The sequence below is a fragment of the Lagenorhynchus albirostris genome, chromosome 19 (genome assembly GCF_949774975.1).
Source record: "Lagenorhynchus albirostris chromosome 19, mLagAlb1.1, whole genome shotgun sequence".
NCBI classification, from domain to species: domain Eukaryota; kingdom Metazoa; phylum Chordata; class Mammalia; order Artiodactyla; family Delphinidae; genus Lagenorhynchus; species Lagenorhynchus albirostris.
In genome coordinates this window covers 8512959-8535212 of record NC_083113.1, presented here as the reverse complement: position 1 = coordinate 8535212, position 22254 = coordinate 8512959, and the positions used below count along the sequence as shown (strand labels likewise).

At 56.7% G+C, this 22254-nt stretch overlaps 3 protein-coding genes across 3 annotated transcripts; 1 reads left to right on the top strand and 2 right to left on the bottom strand.

Annotated features, from left to right (window-relative positions):
* Positions 1-3003: 3003 nt before the first annotated feature.
* Positions 3004-3796, bottom strand: PTH2 (parathyroid hormone 2). Its single transcript, XM_060131734.1, has 2 exons — positions 3678-3796; positions 3004-3178 (listed from the first exon to the last, which is right to left on the bottom strand). The coding sequence occupies exons 1-2, from the start codon at positions 3794-3796 to the stop codon at positions 3004-3006; spliced, it is 294 nt and encodes a 97-aa protein (XP_059987717.1).
* Positions 3797-6292: 2496 nt separating this feature from the next.
* Positions 6293-8658, top strand: GFY (golgi associated olfactory signaling regulator). The gene is given in 4 exon segments (XM_060132059.1): positions 6293-7469; positions 7734-7907; positions 8365-8465; positions 8467-8658. Coding segments are annotated over 4 exon segments (1644 nt in total).
* Positions 8659-10007: 1349 nt separating this feature from the next.
* SLC17A7 (solute carrier family 17 member 7) lies at positions 10008-19453 on the bottom strand. The gene is made up of 12 exons (XM_060130733.1): positions 19377-19453; positions 14964-15216; positions 13899-14017; positions 13500-13614; positions 13333-13420; positions 12978-13064; positions 12744-12886; positions 11943-12092; positions 11636-11768; positions 10863-10973; positions 10539-10666; positions 10008-10301 (listed from the first exon to the last, which is right to left on the bottom strand). Exons 1-12 carry the CDS (start codon positions 19436-19438, stop codon positions 10008-10010), a joined length of 1683 nt encoding a protein of 560 aa, XP_059986716.1. The 5' UTR covers positions 19439-19453.
* Between the last annotated feature and the right edge of the window lie 2801 nt (positions 19454-22254).

Sequence of the window (22254 nt, the reverse complement as noted above, 5' to 3'; positions counted from 1 at the left end):
AGGTAGCTACAGGCTCTGTGAGAGCTCAGGAAAAGCACCTAACCCAGCCTGGGAGGTTAGAGATTTCTTCCCAAATAGGTGACATCTGCATTTAGTCTTGGAAGATGGGTAAGGTTGGTTATAGTAAACAGAGGTGGGGGAGGGTGTCCCAGGCAGAGGGATAAAAGTGTGTGAAGACCAGGTGGTTGGAAAGCACCTCTGTGTGTAGAAAGCCATAGGCAGCACCATGTTGCTTGGATTTAAAAAAAAAAAAAAAAAAAAGCCAGGGAAGGATTTGAGGCTTTAGAGTTGTGAGAAAAAAGATAGGCAGACAAGAGCCCATTAAGGGTTTTGAACACCAGCTTGAACTCTACTGCCAAGTGCCCAAGAAAGTGCTGTGATCAGGGAAGGGGCAGAATCAACTCTGGGTGGGAAAGAGACCTTCTGAGCCTGTACAGAGGATGAATAATAATGGAGTGAGGCTGGAGGCAGGAGGTGGGGAGAAGGCTGGGGCCATGGTCCAGGTGAGAGAGCATGAGGTCTGAGCTGGGCTGGGTGCATGGATGGAAAAAAGGGCAGGGCAGAAAGAGGCAGAGCAGGAAGGACAAAGCCAGGACTGACAGGCTATGAAGGAGGATGAAGAGGGAAGGGGCAAGGACTGCACCTGCATCTGACTCACTGACTCGTAGACAGTGGAGCCATTCCCAACATAGGGAACCCATGAGAAGGTGTGGGCTTGTGGGGGACACTCGGAGCTCATGTGGGGAGGAGTGAGTGTCTGGGTTCCAAGAAGTGGCTGGAGCCCTGAGCACTGAGCTTTCAGTCTAGAAATGGGGGTCTGGATGTTATTAGCTGTGATGGTGATTGAAATGTGGGGATTGCTGAAATTTCCTGAGGAGAAGGGAGTAGAGTGGGAAGGGGTTTGGGGCACCATTTTGTGAAAAGCCTCAAATGCTAGACAAGCGATCTGGGAGGATGGACTTCCCTGGTGGTCCCGTGGTTAAGACTCCCCGCTCCCAACGCAGGGGAACCAGTTTCGATCCCTGGTCAGGAAACTAGATCCCGCATGCTGCAACGAAGATTCTCGCAAATAAGACCCTGCGCAGCCTAATTAATAAAAAAAAAAGACGTGGGGAGGAAGTACAGGAAGAGCACAGGCCAAGACGGAGTTACCAGGCCCTTCAGCAAACAGGATGAGGCTTCTCACAGGGTTGTGAGGCTGAAAGAGCCAATACAATGGTATGTGGAAGAGTGCCCAGCATATAGTAACTGCTCATAACATTTTAATTCTATTTCTCCATGAGAGTAGTGGAATGGTCTAGACTTCTGAAGTTGCACAGATTTGGGTTCCAATTATCCTTCACTAGCGCTGACAACTTTCAGAGCCATGTTTCTTTGTAAAACTATCTGGCCAACTCCAGATAGTTGTAAGGATTAAACACAGTTATTCATTGTTCAGTATTTCTGAATAACAGGGAAACAGGCCACACCCCACAGCCTAACGGCCAATTAGGGCGCGGTCCGCCTCTCGGAAATGCAAATTACGGGAGAGCTTGCCAATCACCAAGCGCCAGCCCCGCCCCCTTTCCCCACGTCGACTCGCCCAGCTCCACTCTCTTCTCTAGGCCAATCAGAGCGCAGTCCGTGCGAGCTGCGCCACGGGAGCTAGGTTCAGAAACCTCGCAGTCCAGTTAAGGGAGTGAGTTGCCATGGTCACCACTGAGGGGCGGGGCGGAAGGGCTGGCCGAGCAGAGAGAGAGAGAGAGAGAGAGAGAGAGAGAGAGAGAGAGAGAGAGAGAGAGAGAGAGATTCTGATTGGCTGCTTCTTACTTCCTTCACCGGTGGGCCAGGTGTTTCCCCGCCTCCGTCCCGTGCCCCCAGGAGCCTAATGCCTTTCTCCTTTCTCCTCTCCTCCCGCCCCGACCAGGCGCCCCAATGGTCTCCCGGGAGGCGCGCAGTTAGAAAACCCTGAAGAAACTGCTGCAGGCTGCTGCAAGAGAGGCAGAAACCCTTCTCTATTTTTTATTTTATTTTGGGGGTCTGCGGCCCCGTGGCTTTCGGGATCTTAGTTCCCTGACCAGGGATTGAACTCGCCCCAGCAGTGAAAGCGCTGAGTCCTAACCACTGCATCACCAGGGAATTCCTGGAAACCCTTTTCTAATAATGTGTTTTGCTTCCAGAAGGGCGTACTTAAGTCTTCTAATGGTGTATCTGGTTTAATCCTCAAAATAATGAGGGAAAGGAGGCTGGAAGGTTAGAAGCCGTTCCCAATACCACACAAGTAGGTTTAGGGGAACCCGGTTTTGAATGGCAGATGCATCTCCAGAGTCCCCCCATCGCCGCCCCCCCCCAACTTTCCACTGGGCCCAAAGAGAAGTCGGGAAGTGATGCGAGAGCGGAAAAAGAGAAATTCAGAGAAAATGAGAGCCGGGAGAGAGACGAAGACCTAAAAGAAGAAAGAAAGAAAAAAAAAAAAAAAAGACACGAAGGAGTCAGGCAGAGAAAAAAGAAAGTGATTAAGAATGGAAGGAAGAGTTTTAGGCAGAAAGAAGAGTCGAGAGAGGAGACAGAGATTCCCCAGAAGGCCGGGAAGCCATGAGGGTGAAAAAGAAGTATAGAGACTCAGAGAAGGACAGATACCCAGAGAGCAACAGAGACCCAGAGAAAGGGGCAGTGACTCGGAGGGGGACAGAGACCTGGGAGGTTACAAAGAACAAGAGGAGAAGGGGACAGAATCGGGGATGGGGTGGGAGCAGATATGCGAGTGGAGAGGGACAAAGGCACAGAGTGAGAGGAAAGGACAGAGCTGGGGCGGTAGTGCAGAGAGAGGATGAGTAGAGGGAGAGATGAGAGAGGGAACTGGAGGTAGACGCCCCCGTGCACACACACACACACACACACACGCACCCTCCCGCTACACACACACACACACACACACACACACACACACACACAGAGGCGCAGGAAGGAGGCGCAGTCCCGACGCACAGCAGGGTCTTTATTAAGGTGGGGCGGACGGGACGTTCAGGGCGCGTCCAGCACCAGCAGCTTGTGCATGTAGGAGTTCAGCCAGTGGCGGCGCTCTAGGGCGGCCAGCAGCCGCGCGCGCTCCCGGAAGGCCGCATCGTCCGCCAGCGCCAGGCTCCGACGCGACTGGGGGGTGGCCGGAACCGCCCAAGCCCGGCTGGGGGTGTGGAGTCTGCCGGGAGATGGAAAGAGGCGGTTTCCATGTGTCCGGGCCCGCCGCCCGCCACCTGTCCTCCCCGCGGTCTAACTCGAAGCCCTGTTACTGCACTGTCTGTGGAGTGGCTCAGTCTCTGTCCCCTGTCTCTCTGTTTCTCTGTGTGGGTTTCCGTCTCTGTGTTCACCACGTTCGGAGCCTCCTGAGTACAGAGACCGAGTCTGATGCACCTGTCCGGCCCCAGCGCCCTGCGCATGCCTGGCACACACCAAGACCCAATAAACGTTGCTCAAGGAACAAACCCGTTCCTGCTTCGGCTCCTTTCAAGTCTCTCAAAGCCTTTCTCAGAATCCTTGTGTATCTCTTTGTCTTGCTGATTCCCTGTCCACCCCCCATCTCTGTCCTCTCTCTGGGTCTCTGTTCCCCCTTTCTGAGTCTCTGTTCCCCATTCTCTTTGGGTCTCTCCCCACCTCTCTGAGTCTGCACCCTTCCTGGGAGACCTGGATGTCCTACGTACCTGAAGACCCCCGCGGGAGGCAGGGCGGCTCCTGAGGCGGTGCGGTGGCCCCAGGACACAAGTAGCAGCAGCAGCAGCAGCCGTGCTCGGGGGCTCCTGGGTACCTGGCGGGTCTCCATCACCTGTGGAGAGACAGGAAAGAGCTCAGTGAGGCCCGCGTCCTGGCCCAGAACCCTGACCCCAGCATCCACCCACCCCCTGCAGCCCGTTTGCGGGGCCCCCTACCGCGCAGTGGGTTCCGGCAGTGAGGCTGGCAGCCCCCTTATATCGCCTCCACAACCCCCGCAGCGGGCAGTGACGCAGACCAGGGGGCTGGGGGCGCCAGGTCACCCCCCCACACCGGCTCATTAGGAGCCGCCAGCGATAATGAGGAGCCGGGGGTGGGGGCCCCGCCGCTGCCTTAGCGGCCACCCACTAATTGGGACCAGGAGCTGGGACCTGAAGAGAACTGGGAGGGGGAGAGACATACAGAGAAGTGGACACAGGGGGTGTGTCAGAGGGATAAAAATAGAGACCGGCGGAAGGACCATCAGAGCAGAAGCCAGAGACACAGAGAGAGAAAGAGAGACAGAGGGAAGCAACAGAAGAGGGACTGATGGGGAGAAGCAGAGACACAAAGAGATGAAGTAACCATGACAGGGAAGGACAAAGACAGAATGACAGAGAAAAGGGAAGAGAGGAAGAAAGGGAGCAACAGAGGAAGAAAGAAGGGAAAAGGAAGGAAGAGAGAAAAGAGAGGGAAAGGGACCAAGAGAGCCAGCTAGAGATGGAGGAATGAGGGAAAGAGGACTCAGAACGACAGGAAATGGAAGGACAGCCAGCCTGGGCAGAGAGGTCCAGAGATGAATCCAGACAGTGAGAAAACCAGAAAGAAAGGGTGAGAAATGGGGGGAGAGGGTTGGTAGGAGAAAGCGAAGGATATGTGTGGGGGGAGGGACGGTGAAGGCAGGTATAGTGACAGGCAAAATCAGGAAAGTCTTAGAGACACTGCAAAGAGGGGAAAGAGACAGACAAGGACCCTGACTACCCTGAGGATGTGTCCAAGCCCTTCCCGGGGAGGAACTTGGGGGTGTTGTGAAGATAAGGCCCAATCCCCCTAACACTGGCTCTTAAGAGGGTGCTGTCTACACAATGGAATGGTAGGCAAAGGTTGGGAAGTCCCAAAGGGCAGTAGCAATCTGAATCTCTGATTGACAGGACATGGGAACCTAGACTCCTAGTTCCCCAGAGAGGAGGGGAACAGAGCCTGGCTCTGGGAAACTGGATTCCTGGATCTGAGGGGAGAGGTCTGAGGGTCCCGACTCCTGGCTCTTGAAGTGGGAGGCTACCCGAGACCTGGATTCTTGGGTTTGGGTGTAGGAGAGGGCAGAAGGCTGGAACTCCTGGCTTCACAGGGAGGAGAGCTTGGTTGGGCCACATCCCTCCACCAAATGATCCAGTCCCTAACTCCCTTCCCCGCTCCAGAGACAATGTCCCTTATCTCTGTCCCTTTAAAAGTTCAAACCTGTTGCTAGGCTCCCAGGATCCCCAGGGTGGGGGTCAGGTGCGTCATGTCCTGGGACCCTACCTCCTGCCGCCCTGCCCAGAGCCATTCTGCAGCATTCACTGATCTCTGCATTCAGCTCTGCTCACCTGTTGTTATCTTAGACCCCACTGAGCAGGTAAGAGACCCCAAACCCCAAGTGATGCTGTCTCATTTGGGTGTACGCCCACCCCACCTCCACCTGACCACAGACCTAGGCATCTCTGCCCCAGACCAGCCCCTGAGACCTTGAGATCCCAGCTCCATCCTCAATAAACAGAGACCTGAGTCCTGCCCCACAGCTCTTTCCTCCTGAAGGCTGAGGAATCCAGACCCTTATACACCTATCTCCAGAGTTCCCAATTTCCTTCTAACTCAGGACCCAAGAGTTCCAGACACCCATTTCCTTCCTCCCCTGTAATCCAGCCCCCCTCCAAGCTTTGCTCCCTCAAAATTCTAGGCATCTGAACCTTCAAGCCTCTCTTTTCTAAAGAATTAGGAATTTAGACCCACATTTAGGGCCCTCCACCCTCTGGGAGGCAGGAGGCTGAACCCCCAGCTGCCTTCTTGACCAGGATCCAGGAGTCTCCCTCCTCCCCCAGTTACAGGCATTTAGGCCCCCTCCTCCCTCAAATCCAGGCGTTCAGGCCCTCAGCCCCCAAGCCTTCCTTCTGAGCCTCCTCTAATGTAAACAACTGTTGAGTCAAGGTGTCCCCAGGGCCCTTGGAGAGGAAGAAATCCCATGTTCCCCTCAGAGGTCTACACCCTTCGAAGCCGAAGTCAAGGAGGTCTGGGGGCTTGGAAAGGTGTGTTTCTTTCCCAATTTTCCTGGGACCCCTTAGGGAAACAGATAAGGAAATTTACTACGACTCCCAAGAAGCCCTGCGTCTCAGTCTCCCTTAGCTACGGCGGCTACGGCCTCACAGCCTTCAGGGAGTTGCAGGTGGCTTCTTTACCCGGCGCCCCGAGCTGGGCGGAGAGGCGGTCTACCCGGAGACCAGTGGGCGTGGCCTCCGGCGTCGCCTCCCTGGCGACTTCTGGCTTTAACCCCTTCCTTCCCGCTCTCCCACTGCTACAGGTAAATTCCAGAGCTATGAAATCCTTCAGCCCGATCCTCCTGCTTCTCGTCTTTCTCTTCGCCTGGCTGGGTTCCAAGTCTGCCCCTTGGGCCTCACCGCCTGAGGGTTCCGACTTCTCGCGGATAGACCACCCCTCTCAGCCCTCCCCTCCTGCATCTGAAAATTCCACTCTCAATGGGCCTAATCCAGAATCCCCCAGGACGGCTTATCCTGAGCCCTGCAAGACACCTCATGCGGTTTCCCCTGAGCCCTCCCCCCTTGAATTCACTGAGACCCCCAACACTGACCTCCAAGAAAGCCCACACCCTGACCCTCCTGACCCCAAACCTAACTCACTCAACACCTCAGTATCAGAATCCCTGGACATCCTCCAAATTAAACCCTCCAAAATGACATATCCAGAACCTTCTGAGACCCCCAAACCTGACCCAACTGAAATTCCACACACAGAATTCCCTGAGACCCCCAAACCTAATTCCTTCAAAATTTCACACCCAACATTTCCTGAAACCCCAAACACTGCCCCTACACAAACTCCACACCAAGAATCCCCAGAGATTCCCAAATGTAACTCCACTGAAATCTCACATGCAGAAGCCCCTGAGATCCCAAATCCTGACCCCACCAAGACCTTTGACCCCAGATCTCCGGAGACCCATGACCCTGACACCACTGAGACCCCAAATTCTGAATTCCTCCAGACACTCCATCCTGACCCTACCGAAACCCCCCACCCAGCGTCTCATGTAGGCCACAATCCCAACCCCACTGAAATTCCCCAAACAGAATTCCCCACTCCCGCCTACCAAGATGCAACAGAGATTCTCCCAGCCTCTGATCCTGAGATCTCCACTAGTCTTCCCCCAGAAACACCTACACCCTTCAAGGAAGAAGTTACTGCCCTACATGAGCTGCCCCTGAATCCCAAATCAGAAACCCTTGCAGCCACCCAGCCCGACGCCCTTAAATTGCCCACCTCAGAATCTCCTGGGGCCGTTGACCTGAAAGTCCCCCAGAACTCTAGCCCTAAAGGACCCGACGCCCTTCCTCCTTCAGCCCAGATTGTGAGGTCCCCTGCTCCTCCAGGGCCCCCCAGTCAGCCGGCCCCTGTCACTCCGCGGGCCCCCCAGCGGCGCAGCCGAGGTGAGAGAGTCAACACTGTCATCGTGGTGGAGCGAGTGAAGGAGACTGGTGAGGGACTAGGGCCCGGACTCCTCGGTCTGAGGGAGGAGGGCCCTGGGAGCCGGACTCCTGGGTCGAAAGGATGAGAAGGCTGTAAGCCCCTCTTCGGAGTCTGAAGTGGGGAGGAGGCTGAGGGCTGGTACTGCAGGGTCTGAGGGAGGAGAGACTGGGGGCCGGATCCAAGGAAGGAGGAGGGTGGCATCTGGATTCCTGGGTCTGAGGGTGGAGGGGGCTAGGAGTTTAGACTGCTGTTCCTGGGCCTCCTTCCTTCAGGTGTGACCCTAGTGGGGCGTCCCCCGGGCGAGGCAGGCGGGGCCCTGTGCCTATTCCTCGCCGGGACCGGGCTGCTTATTGGCATTTTCCTGCTCCTGTGGCGTCTCTACCGCCGGGCGGCTCGACACCGGCCCTTCGCACACCACCGGCTCCCGAACGACGGAGATGAACCGGGTGAGCCACCCCTGTAGCGTCCCGCTCCTTGAATGCCTGCACGTTTCCTTAACCTGGTTTCACCTGGAACTTCAGGGCGCCCTACCTAAAAGTACAGGTCCCCATCCAAGGTCAGTAGAAGCCCTGAACCCTCCAGGGTCAAGTTCTGCCCCCCAATCTTCTGAAATTTCACACACACATGTCCAGTTCCGCCCCCAGCCCAGCCGGGAGTTGCCGCACGCTCGGAGCCGCAGTTCCCTACAAGGCCCGCCCCTTCCCCCTCCAGGAGCGCGGCAGGCCCCGCCCCTGCTGCGTGGACGCCACGCCCCCTCGTCTATTCAGGGGTCCTTTAATTCGAAAACCCCGCTCCAATGGAAGGTCGGAATCCTCTTCCCTGTCTCCTCATTGGCCAGCGGCTCAGGAGAGGGGACAGGCCCCCTGTCAGCCTATGGATGACCTCGTTCCTTTGTCCCCACAGTTATGCATTTGGATGCCCCGAAGGACCCCTACAACCTCTACTTTTATGCGCCGGACGCCTGGGTCCCTTCACACATCGCTACCAAGCAGCCACTGCCCACCCCCCCCACTGCCACCCAAGCTGCCTCCGCCATCCCGCGGGGGCCGCCCCCAGCGCCTGGAACCTCTCTCCCCCTCCACGCTCCCAACAACTTCGTGTGAGCCCCTCAAGACCTGCTCCTTCCCCAGACGGAGGAAGGACCCAGAGGTCCTGTCCTCCTGGCCTGCTTTGCTACATAGGGGTCCTCTAGGATAGAGGGTCCTACACGCAGAGATAGGTGCTTTAAATATCAGTGGAAAACATATTCTGAGGACGAATAAATCACGTGTTCCCACAGCTAGACAACTCCTCTGGCCTAAGTCCTGGGGGAGGAGAGTGGTTGGGGTCCTAGAATCCCGGATGTGAGGAGGGAGGAGGCTGGGCGCCTGGACTCCTGGGTGTCAGGGAGAAGCATGTTGGGGACCCCCAAGGCCAATGACGACTGGGTGTGTACACCAAAGCATTTTATTGGGAGAGGGGCAGGGCAGGATTTACAATCACAGAGACAGAGACACAAAGACACAACCCTGCCCCGGGGAAAAGCACCCCTTTTCCCCAGCCCCATTCCCTTTCCTGGGATTCTGTGACTTCTCCTATGTGTGTTCCCCAAATTCTAAGCCGAAATAGGGGAATCTGAGAGGGGAAGGATCCCAGATTTGGAGTCATTTAGCCCCTGAGGGAGGCAACAAATGGCCACTGAGAAAATGAGGGCAGTTTGAAACCACCCAGAAGAATAAAGTGCAAGGAATTGGGGGGAAGAGGAGCGTCTTGAAACCACCATGGGAAAGTTCAATGCCGGTGGCTTCAAACCATTGAGTTGATGGACTTGAGCAGCCACTATTTAGACCTGAAAACCGTGTCAGAAAAAGTGCATGGGAGTGAAGAGAGGCATATTGTTAAAACTGCCATTTTGGTTGTTTCCCTAGGTATTGTGCTAAGCTAGGGAGAAGGTCTTGGGGAATTTGGTGCTGCAGCAGAATATGCTGGTGGAGGGAGGGGTGAAGCGGGGGGGGGGTGCTTGAAACTGCCATTTCCCCTCAGAAACGCTGGTGAGAATCAATCCCTAGTATGGCAGGGATGGGTGATTAGGTAAACCAACTTGGAAAATGCAGAATAGAGTTGGGAGAGATTTGAAACTTCTAGAGGAAGACCTTGAATTTTTCTGAAAGGGGAGGGGGGGCTGAGTAATCTCAGGGCTTAGCCTGAGAGTCCCTGGGGTTCAAGGAAAGGGGGAGGTGCCCAAAACCACAAGAGAGAGTGAGAGATTGAACGGTCCATTCAAATAAAGCCCTGAAAGGAGAGATTTGAAACCACTGAGGCAGAAAAAGTGGAGAAGGGAAACTTTAGGGGAATTTGGGTATCCTTGAAACTGCCAGTCTGCAGCTTCACTACCCCTGAGAGGCAATTGGGAGGGGAAGAGGATTTGACAGCACTGGGAACAAGGGAGAGTGCTTCTTAGGCCTGAGGCAGGACAGAGAGGACTGGGGTTCCTTGACACTGTCACTCAGGCCAGAGATGTGTGGAATGGAGGTCCTGGAAACTGCCATCCAGTGGGAGGCACATGGTCAGTAGTCCCGGACAGGGGGTGGGGGTCTTGGGGGTTGAACTGTGCTGTGTGTAGCTCCATAGGAGGGAGGGGGAGCAGGGGGTGCCCCGGGGGGCTCAGCCTCATCCTCCATTTCGCTTTCGTCACTGCCAGCCAGCTGGTCGTGGCCAACAAAGCCACATTTCTCTTCGCTCATCTCCTCAGGCTCCGCCCACGGCTGCTTCTCTCCGGAAGCGAAGACCCCGTAGAAGATAACTCCTCCATAGTGCACCAGGGAGGCAATGAGGAACACATACTGCCACTCCTCCCGAGTCTGGGGAGGGGACAATGGTGAGGTGAAGTCAGAGGACAGAGAAACAGAAGGTGGAGAGAGAACCTGAGTGGGGCGGGGGATGGGGGAGGGAGGCCCAGAGAAAGGGAGACCGAGATCCAGAAAGAGGCTGAAAGAGACCCAGAGAGGGCAGGGATGGAGCCCAGGGAGGGTGATGCACGTCAGGAAGGTAATATACACAAATTTGGAGGGCAAGTGGGTCAGGGCCCGTGCACGAACCTTGTGCTTAGTCATGGCACCCACGATGATGGGGCACACCATGCCGGACAACGTGCCCACGCCGTTGGAGATGCCCATGAGGATGCTGGCATAGCGCGGGGCGATGTCCAGGTGGTTCACGTTGAACCCTGGCGAGGCGAGCCAGGAGACGTCACAGCCGATTCTCGGTCGAGTGACTCCTCCCCCACCCCTACCTCCCCCCTCCCCGCCGTTTTGCTCTTTCGAGTCAACCTTTTGCGAGGCTGGGAAGTCCCCTTCCTGAGCCAGGAAGTTCCCCACAGAGGTGACCAGAGTTCCCCCAAGGGTCGGATCGGCGGTTCTCACCGGAGATAGCGAAGCCGCTGAAGCCCACTGCGAGGACCAAGAAGGAGATGGCCACGCCCTTGGAGTGCGAGTAGCCGACCACCAGCAGCAGCGTGGCTTCCATGCCAAAGCCTACAGAGAGCCGCTTATCTGAGCGCAGGCCGCCCCACGCCTCTCCAGACCCGTTCCCGCCGCAGCCGACCCCTATTCGCCCCAGTTTGGGCATTTCCACGCCTGTCCCTGGCTTTGTTCCCCATTCTGTCCGCGCCCGCCCTAACCAAGCTCTCACCTCCCCAGTGCCTGGCCCTTGACCACGCGCACAGGCTCGCCGCCCCGACCTGGCCCTCCGTGGCCCCACCCACTGACTAGGCCACGCCCTGAAGACGCAGGGTCCAGGCCCCACCCAGGCACCTTCGCACCTTCCCTCTCTGTCCCTATTCATTACACTCTGACCTTTGTCTCTCCAGGTCCCCCCTCTTCATCACCCAGTTACCATCCTACTCTGGCCAGCCTCGTATAGACCCCGTCCTTCCAGACCCAACGTGGTCTCGCCTTTGCTCCACCTGGACGGCCATACCTGCCTTGCCCTTCTACCCCTCGGCCCCTGAGGCTGCCACCTGCCATTCTGTTCCAGCCAAGTCTGGTCTCACTCTGGCTCAGCCTTTTTGGACGCGCCCCTGTGCACGCCCTCTGACCTCTGCCCCTTCCCCAGAGTCCGGCCCCCTAGATCTGCCCCACGGCGCTCTGCCCCTCCCAGGCTGTCCCAGACCAGATCCAGGCCCCGCCCCACTCACCCCCACAGTTCATCAACTTGCGCACGTTGGTGGTGGACATGATACGGCGGCTCCTGAGGAAGTCAGCGATCTGGCCTCCAATGGGCACGATGATAGTCATGACCAGGTGAGGCAGCGCTGACACCAGGCCCACCTGCGCCAGCGGGTGTACAGGGAGGGGGCTCAGGGGCCACGGGCCCGGGGTCTTCACGGCTCAGGTACCACTGGCTCCTCCCTGTGCCCCGTTCCAACCCCTTGGGATCCAGGTCCCTCTCCTTCTCCCCTCAACCCCCGCCGCTCCCTCAGCATCCTCCTTTCTGGGCCCAACCTTGCTGATCTCAAAGCCGAACACTTCTTCGAAGTAGGCGGGCTGGGAGATAAGAAGCAAGTAGAACGTCCAACTGCGGCAGAAGTTGGCCACGATAATGGCGTAAACTGGCATGGACGTGAAGAAGCGCCGCCAGGGTGTGTTAAACTTCTGTGGTGGGCGAGAGGAGGGACGGCTAAGACAGAGAGCAGGGCTGGGCGCTCTCCGTGTCCCTATAGGGCTCCCGCTATAGTCCCGCAGAGACCCAGGTTTCCCGATCTCACTAAAACCTCCAAGGACGCAGGGTCGCCAGCCTGACCACGTCCCCATGGGAACGTTGGCGTCCTAGCCTCACAGTAACACTTCAGGGATGCAGGGGTCCCGACTCTACAGTGGCCCTCAGGTTGGCAGGTGTCCGGAGACCACGATGACCTTCAGAGACTCATAAATGTGGACCCAAGAGTCTCTTTCCATCCAATTACGCCCCCTAATTCTAGCCTCACCCACCCCAAGGTCTAAGCAAAACCTCACATTCTAATCCGCCTCTGCAGGTTTAACCACGCCCATCAGTGGTTCCGCCCACCTGGCCACCTCGCCCTGCCCTCAGCACCTGCTATTGCCGTTCTCTCCGGGCTTTAACCCCGCCTCCTAGGTTCTAGCTCCATCCACCTTGCGTTCCCATCAAGTCTCCTCTAAATGTCTATGGAAGCCCACCAAGATCTACATGCAGTGCGGGTTCAAAGCCCATTTTTGTCCTGCGTCCCCGCCTCGATATCTCTCCTCTCCCCACCACGCCCCCGCCCCGCAGGTTTGGGCCCGGACCGTGACGGGGTTCATGAGTTTGGCGCTCTCGCCGATGGCGTCCTCGATGTACTTGCGCTCCTCCTCGGAAATACTAGGGTGCAGCGCCGGAGACTCGTAGGAGACAAGCAGCCAGAACAGGTACCAGAATATCCCGAAGCTGCCTGGGGGGGTCAGGAGGGGGATGGAAGCGAGGTGACGACCGGCCTCTCTCTGCCCCAGCGCCACCCGGACCCAGGCGTCCGGGCCCCTCACCGTAGACGTAGAACACAGAGCTCCATCCTGAGTACTGCACCAGGACCCCGGCGAGAGGCATCGCGACCACTGCCCCAGCATAGGAACCTATGGGGGATGATACAGGATGGAGAAGAGTCCCATTCTCCCTCAAATGCAATAGAGCGGATTCCCAGCCCCCACCTTTCTGGGACACAGATGCACAGGCCACAGCCCCTCCTCCCTCAGATACTTCAGTCTGGGTCACCAGCCCCCTCCTCTCTCAGACCCGGGAGTCCAAGCCCTCAATCCCCTCCTTCCTCAGACCTAAGAGTCCATACTCCAGCCCCCTACATCCCCAGACTCACAAGGCTGGATCCCAGCCCCTTCCTCTCACCGCAAAAGGCTGTTGTTGCCAGGCGACTCCGCTCTAAGGGCGGGGCCCATTTGCTCCAGATCCCGTGGCAGGCGGGGTACGTGACCCCCTAGGGAGGAGAAAGCCAAAGTCAACGAGAAGAGGCGGAGCTAGAACGGCGGCGGGGGTCATAGGGGGCGGAGCTTTACCTCTACCAACCCCTGCAGGATCCTCACGAAGATGACACAGCCATAGTGGACACGGGCAGCCGAGGGGATCAACATGTTTAGAGTGGAGGTAGCCACAATAGCAAAGCCAAAAACCCTGATAGGAAGAGTTCGTGGTCCGAGAAAAGAGTCCAGCTATCCCGCCATACCTAGGATTCTGCCCTTTCCTCCCACAGCAGGCGAGGCCCTGCGCCCCCCGAACCCCAGGCCCCACCTTCTCTGTGACCCCCACCTTCCACAATCACAAGCCCCGCCTTTCTCTAGGACCCCGGTCCAGAACCCAGGCTCCTCCCATTTTCCCGGAGTCAGACCCCAAATGCAAGGCCAAACCCTCTAGCTCCACCCACACTCTGCCGCCCACTTTGAGACCCCACCCCATACCTGTTGGCTGCGAATTTTTGGCAAATAAATCCTCCAGGAATCTGGGTGACAATGTAGCCCCAGAAAAAGGAGCCGTGTATGAGGCCAACAGTCTCTGGATCCCAGGTGAACTGAGCTTGCTGTGGGCCAAAAGTCACATCAAACCAGCGTCTCTGCCCCAGGTTCTGCTCCTCCACCAATCAGCACCCACAGACAGTCCCTCATCCAATCAGCAACAAGGATCCCCTCTCGCCTTCAAAACACCTGCCAATCAGATCTCGTGCCACCTACCCCCAACTCTACTCCTCCATGTTGCTGGGACCGCACTACCTTAGCAGTGGGGCCTGTTGCTGCCTAGAAGCCTAGCTCTGCCTGTTTCCCTGTCTCAGGGTCCCTTCTCTGAATGTCTAGGGGCCCATATATGGGGGTGGGGATTCTTTCTCCACTTTTAACCAATGTACAAACCGTTTGCTGATTGACCAGGATGGGGTCTAGGCAGGGACAAGAAGTAGCCAAAGGGTAGGGCCTGATTGGAAGGGAACAAGGGGTGGGTAGGCCACAGCCCAAATCAGGAATTTTTTTCTGAGGCAGGGTCATGGCCTATACGGAAATTAAAATAGGGAGAAAGTCTGAAATGAGGCGGGGCTTTAGGTAACGACCAGAGCAGATAGGGGAGGGATTTAAGCAACGGTGGAACTTAAGAAAATCCAGAATCAAAATTCACGGTGGAGCCTGAGTTGCACCTGGGATTAAGATGCAACACTGGAACAGTTGTGGGACGCAGGTGTAGTAAAGTTGCTAGGAGGCCCAAAATGGAGCAGGGGCAACACATAGGGAACCTAATGACTGGCAGTCTGCATTTTGAAATCAGAGACCTGAAACAAATAGGGGCGGAGGTTCATTTAGATAGGGGCAGGGCTTAGGAAGGGAAGAGCCCCGAGATGAGATGGAGCTGAGGGGGCAGCACAAATGGGCGGGGCTACTCAGGCTGTGGTGTGGAAGGGGCGTGGTGTGGGCGTGTGTGACGTCATCAGAGGGCGTGGGCAGTGTTATCAGCAGCCTGAGGTAGCGCCCGCCCTGAGCTACCTGCACCACCACGTGGCCCCCGTGGTGGGTCGTGCTGTTGTTGACCATGGAGACAATGGCCACGCCCAGGTTGCAGCGGATGCCGAAGCTGATGCAGAAGCCCAGGCCGCTCATGATGGCGATAATGTAGCGGCGAGGGAGACCAAAGCAGGTGCAATCCACGACCGGCGGGTCCCGGGTCTGCGTCGTCACCGGGCGCCCATCAGCACTCAGCTCCAGCGTCTCTGCACCTTCCTGCCGCTTCTCCAGAAGACTGAGAGGCAGCAAGGGTCAGACACGGACGTCCAGTCCCCAGCCCCCTCCGTCCCCAGCCCCCTTCTCCCATGACACAACAGTCCAGGGCAAAATCTGCTTTTCAAGACCCGGGATTCTAAGCCTGCACGCCCTCTCTTCCCAGAAGTCCAGCCCCTGATTCCCTTCTTCCCCCTCTGGATCCAGGAATCTGGACCTCGGTCTCAATTTCCCTCAGATGAGGAATTCGCACCCCCAGGCCCTTCCTCCCTAAGACTCGAGTGGGGAACTCCTCAGTTCCTTTCTCCCCCAGCCATGTCACCTCTTGACTCAGTTGTTTTAGACCCAGGCTACCCTTTGCGATCCAAAACACTGTGACCCCAGCCCTCCCCGCCAAGGTCCAGAGACACACTCCAGCCCCCTCTTCCAGATATGAGCCTGTTTGAGGAAGCAAAAGGCGCTAAGGAGATGCTTCAGCAAAGGTGTCCAAAGAACAGATGCTTCTCAGCCACGTCTGCTATATATACGGTCCCCCCTCCTCCCCTGCCCCCTGTGGCACGCCCTTCCCTGCTTCCAGGCACCAGTTGTGGACCTGACATCCAACTGACTCCATTCAGCCACTGAAAGCCCATTCCCAGGGATTGGGGGTGCAGAGATGTCCAGGGCACTGGAATCCAGCAGCCCAGCTGGATATCCCTGGAGAGCCTTGAGTTCAGGCTGTCAGCCTAGGGGGTAGGGAGGAGGAGTGGTGGGAGGTGTCCTGGCAAGGGACAGATGGCCCTGGTAGGGGGATTGGCTCAGTCCCCAGCGAGGCTCTCGCCCCCGCCTGTTCTGGATCCAGGATTGAGTCTGTGATGACGTATAGGGTACTTGGAGGGCCACCTGAAATCCAGAGAGAGGCTGCAGGGAGAAAGAGGTGCCCTGAGACAGGTGTGGAAAGAGTCAAAGGGAGGGCTACAGAGACAGGGTGGGGAGCGCAGAGGCTGAGAGAAAGAGGGTCAGAGACACAGAGGAAGGAGAGAGACCCAGAGAGAAGGGGACAGATATCCAGACAGAGAGAGACAGACATCCAGTCAAGAAGAGAATAAGACAGGGGCAGACACCCTGAGAGAAGGTGGGGGACAGAACAAAGACCCTGAGAAGGAAAGGGACAGAAACCCAGAGAGGGACCCAAAGTCAGGTAGGGACAGAAACCCAGGAGAGAGAACATAGAGGCAGAGACCTAGAATGCTGAGAGAAAGATGGAGAGACTATAGGAGCGTGAGGAGAGACAGACTAGGGATATGACTTGTGAGGTGCGGCCCCACTCCGAGGCGGGTAGGCAGCCAGGGGATCGGGCTGGATCCCAGGAAAGGGCTAGAACAGATGGAGGCGAGGGAGACTGGGACGGGGGAGGAAAGAACAGCCAGACGGTCTGGGAGGAGGCGGGTGGAAGAGATGAGAACAGCAGCCCTCCCCATCCTAGAACTTAAGGAAGTGGAGGAGGGGGTTAAGAAACAGGGGGTGGGTGGAGAAAACGACGGGGGAGCTGACAGAACCTGGGGGGATGCGGAATGAGACCCTGAGCAGAGAGTTAGAGAGAGGGGAATGGAAGTCCCCAGAAAGAATAGCACAGGGTGGTAGGGACTGCCCCCCCATCAGAACAGGCCAGCCAATGAGATTAGAATTGGACCCAGGTTGCTCTCACATGCTATTTGACTCTGAAATTCAAGATATGATTGCAGCCCCTGAAATGTGATATTCATTGCTAATACTAGGACATAGATCTTAGATCAAGGCTTTCTAAACCGAAGGAGGCAGTCTCAGTATTCCATACCTATAAAATGGGGGCAGGAGTAGAATGTGAGGTTACAAAGAGGGAACTTCAAGGTGATATTATCATTTCAGAAGAAGAGAAGCAGGGATGTAGAGATGAAGGTGGCCCCAATGCTTCACAGAGGACAAGAACAGAGAGGGGAGATGCTGGATGGGGTCTCTTTCCCTCTCTGGAGGCCTGGAACTCAGGTCTAGGGACTTGGTGGTGAGGAAAAGCAGCACTTAGGAGGCAGGTAACCAAAATGAAAACGGTGTCTCAACCTCCCTCTCTGGGTCTTTGCCTCTGCTTCTGCAGATTCTCAGTGCACTCCCCTCTCCCCCCTCCCAGGTCTCTGTCCTCTTATATCCCTTTGGTTCTCCCTTATCTTCCTATTGTACAACTGAGGAGACTGAGGCTCAGGAAGCGGAAGTATCATGTCCAAGGTCACACACAAGAGTAGCAGTGGGGCCTGATCACTTCCTGGCCCTCAGCATCACCCCTCCCAAGGCCTGGCTCTCAGAAAGGAGGTATTTTGGCTCCTGTCTCTCCTGTATTCCCCTCCCCCCCCTTGTCCTTGTCCCAAGTCACCTGGGTTACCGTGTGTTTCCTGGTCTGAGGGAGTTTTCCACCCACTCCAGCATCACTCATCTCGAGGAAGTCTGCAGCCTCCATCCCAGACTTGGTAGGGAGACTGACCTGGGTTCGAATGATGCCATATTTACTCAGCCATTGTTTTCCCCCCCTTTTCCAAGTATGCCTCAGTTTTCCCAGCTTTGTCTAGAGGATTAAAAGGAATCAGGGTGTTATGTCCAATACAGGGCATTCCCCCCCTCTCGCCAACCATCAAAGTGAACCCCAGGATTCAGATGCTCTTCTGGGCTCAAACTCCTTGGTGACTGTCCTGGTGGGAGCCCTGAACTCTGGGGTCTGTAGGGGCTCAGAAGGCAGCTCAGAGAGGTGACGGTAAGGCAGAGACAGATGGAGAGAAACCCAAACACAGAGAAGCTGAGAAACGGAGACTGAGGGAGAGCGCCTGAGAAACACATCCCTCCCGCTGCCGTCCCCCTTCCCAGCCCCTCCACCAGCACGTCTCTCTCCCTCTCCTGACTTCACACTGATGTATTTTGAGAAACTCGTGAAAGGAGGTGAGAAAAAGGGTGGGGAGGGGCTGGAAGATTAGGAAAAGAAGGGGTGAGGTTATCTCATCTCCCCACCCCTCTCCCATCACTGTCATCCTCCTGCCCCCTCCCTTCTGTCCAGCTTTTTTCCCATCTCTCATGTTACTGGAGGGTGGGGTAATTTTGGAGCTAGGAGGTGATCTGCAGCAAGCAGGACTAGTGTTATACTTAGAGAAGGACTCGCATGGTCTAGTGAGCTGGTCAATCAAGGATGGGATCAGAGCTGTGGGCCAAGGGGACCCAAGGGTCTGAGGGAATGGTGGCAGGGGCATGGTACTGATGAGGCCATCTCCTCCCCGCACTGTGGCCAGATATTTTTAGGCTTCTCCGCAGCTGAGTAATTTCTCTGACTTGGAGCCAGGGCTGGGGTTGGGGGTGAGGGACTTGGGAGAGGTGTCCAGACTGCTCTGGGGACACCCAGGTCACTGGGGTCATCTCCTTGGCTGGAAGGAGGTCTCTCTGAGCTCTAGCCTGTACCCTTTGGGAAGTCTGTCTTACCCCAGGAGCCTAATTTTTGGCCAGCAACTCCCTTCTCCACTAGAGACCCAGGATACCCTGGCTTCTTCCTCCCAGCTTAACTCTCCTCAAGGACAAGGACCAATGGGCCCCAATCCGATTTAGCTTCAGATTAAACCCTCTGAGAGATGGAAACTGACAAACACACAGAGATGGAGAGACCCGGGGTGGAGAAATAAAAACCCAGAGAGGGTCAGAGACCCAAAGGAGAGGGTCAGAGACCCTAGGGCAGGGAGTTGGGGGACAGAGATTCAGAGAGAGAGCGACAAAGACCTAGACAGAGGGGTTGTAGAGAACTAGTGAGAGCAATGGCCAGACAGCGGGACAGACTCAGAGATAAAAGGAAACAGAGACCTAGAGAGAAGGAACAGAGCTCTCAAGAGAGGAGCCAGAGAGAAGATAGGTGAACGGAGACCCAGAAGCGGGGGAGGGAGTCAGAGACCCAAACGAGGGGGATATATAATCCCAGAGAAAAGAGCAGAGCCTGGGATGGGGTGGGGCGCAGAAGAATGATGGATGAGACAAGACTAGGGAGAGCGGCGCCGTCGGAGACTGAGGGAGAAAACTGGACAGATGGGTGCCCCCCCACCCATGGGTATCGTCTGTCTAGCTGTCCGACTGCGCCCAGGTGGGAATGGGCGTCCTCCTCGGACCCTAGCGCTCTTCCCCGCCCAGGACCCCCACCGTGCTCACCGGTGCAGCCTCCCGAGGGCACGACCCGCCAGCTTCCGAAACTCCTCCTGGCGGAACTCCATGGTGGCTGCCCCTGCTGCTGGTCCCTCCCCCCCCCGCCGATCCCCCCGCCCGCGGGCCCGGGCGGCCGCGTCCGGGTACCCGGGGTCCGCCCCGGCCCGGCCGGCCCCGCAGCTCCGCTCGGGGGGAAGGAGGCTGCGAGTGCGGGCTGTCTGGGGGCTGTCACTGGACTCAGCGTCGGGGGTGGGGTGGGGCAAGGAGAGGCCCCGCCCATCCATGCTAGACCCGGCCCCTTGTATTCTAATCCCGCCCACCTTTCGCAGCTCCCCATGCCGGTTCGTGCCCCGCCCTTCCACTCCAAGACCACGCCTCTGGGTTCTGAACTCACTTGTCTGGGTTGTATCGCCCCCAGTTCTGTTCCTTCCCGGAGTTACTCCCCACTCATCCATCCCCCACCAGCTCCTTCTACCCAAGATTTTCTCTCCTCCCCATCTGAGATTTGCTCCCCCCAATTCATTCCCCCTAATTTCGTCCCCGCATTTTCATCCCCTACAGTTTCATCTTCCTCTGAATTTCCTTTGCGTTTCATCCTCCCAGCCCTATCCCTCCGAATTTCTGTGCCCTTCAGTTCCACATCCTGCCCAGCGCCCTCCATCCCCAGGCCGCCATATCCTCAATTCCAACTTTCTCATTCAGAGGGTTCTTTTCTCATTCAGGGAATTCCTTCCCCCTCCCTAGATTCCAACCCCCATTTCGATACACCCATTGTCCCTTCTAGTTCTTCCCCATCCAGTTTCTTCGCCCTTGACTCCCATCCACCTGTTTCCATTTTCCCCTTTTGAATTTCATGTCCCTCCAGTTCTATTTCCCCTCTAGGCGCATCTCCCCTTCCAATTCCTTCATTTCCGATTTCCTTCCCATCTGGGTTCATCCCTTATAGTTATACTCCCCGCACCCCCAGTTGCTGGTCATTATTCCCTCCCTAGCCTCGGATCTATCTCCACCCTTTGAGTCCTCTCCCCACCCTGAGTTCTGTCCCCACCCCTTGAATTGTGTCCCCTTGATATTTCTTTACCCCTGAGTTCTGTCCCCTCCCCTGGGATCTGTCCCTGCTTTGATTTTTGCCCACACCCCCTGGAATCGGCACCAGGTATACGTCCGTGAGTTCTGTCCCCAGCTACTGAGTCCTCTCCCCGCACCTGCGTTCTGCCCCACCCTTTGGGATCTGTCCCCGCCCCACCCGGGATCTGTCCCCGCCCCCTGATTTCTTACTCCACCCCTGAATTCCAGCCCCGCCCCTCTGGGGTGGAACCTCAACCTGTCTCCAGCCCGCTGGCAGGTCCTGTCCCGCTGCTTTCGCCGCCAGCCCCTCTCTCCGACGCCAGATCCAGGCCCCAGGAGGGTACTCCTTTCCTCACTGCCTCCCTGGGTCTGGCCAAAAATACATTTGGGATTAAATTTTCATGATGTGACACAGGTCCGCGAGGGAGTGAGAGGGAGCAGCCGGCGCGGCGGGCGGGCGCCACGGAAGGGGTGGCCCGGCAGCCGCTGCCGCTGCAGCCTCTAGCTTTGTCTCGCTGGGCCTCTGAGTGTCACAATTTTGCCTATGTTTGAGAAAACCCCGGATTGCCAGGGAGGAGAGGCTGGAGTCTGGGACTCCTGGGTCAGAGGGAGGAGGGAGCCTGGGGCTCGGACTCCAGAGTCTGAGGGAGGAGTAGCCCGCGGATTCGTCCACACGCGCCACCCTGTGGTGACAGAATCCCCGGTCTGGGTGCGGAGGCGGCGGTCGCGGCTCCGGGCCAGGTGTGAAGGTGGAGCAGATGGTGAGGAGGAAGGAGTGGGAAGGGGGCCCAGCAGCTGCCAAATCCCGGACTTTCGCCGGAACCATCACCATGGAGACCGAGGAAGGCAGAGAGGACCCAGCCCTACACTTTCGGGACCCGGGAATGAGTTCTTCCTCCCACGTAGGGTTCCCGTGCAAACTACAAGTCCCAGCGGCCGCTGGACTTCACCATTTGCTTCTGAAGGGCCGCTTACTCCGAGGGCCGCTGGGAGTTGTAGTTCTCTGAGACAACGGGCTTAAGTTGCGTTGCGCCCTCTGGTGGACACGGCGCCCAAGTTCGCCATTTCCGAGGCCCAAGGGACCCTACTCAATGTCAACCCCAAACCTTTTCACCTTCTCACCATCTAATCCCTCTTTCCCCACCCAATTCACTCAGTTCCAGCCACAGTGGCCTCCCCGCTGTTCTTCCAACATCTACCCCTGAGGCTCCTGCATTTACCTATCCTCCTAGGATTCACTATGGAAGGTGTGTTGGCAATCATTCATGAACTCAGCAAATATTTATTGAGTTCCTACTAGGCGTCAGGCATTGTCACACCATAGGGGACATAGCTCTAATGAGAGTATCACTGGGTATTGGGGACCACCAGAGGAGGATTCTAACTCAGCCAGGGAAGATCAAAGAAAGCCTGAAGTTTGAAAAGCTTCCCAGGAAAAGCTCACTAAAAGGGATGACTGGGAGGGTCGGGGTAGGGCATGGGTGTAGAGTAAGGAGATGTGCCCTGTGAGGGCAAACAACCAGAGGTACTGGAGTAGACCTGGGTAGGTGTACTGGAAAAGAGGATACTAAATAGGGGAACAGCATGAAAAACTGGTGTGGTCAGGACACTGCTCAGTATGACTAGCCTGAGTGACTGGGAGGAAGAGACCACAAGGGAACATGAAGGGGGACTTCCCTGGCAGTCCAGTGGTTAGTACTCCACACTTCCACTGCAGGGGACATGGGTTTGATCCCTGGTCGGGAGCTAAGATCCCATGTGCCCTGTGGTGGGAAAAAAAAAAAAAAGGGAACATGTAGGCGACCAGACAGCACAG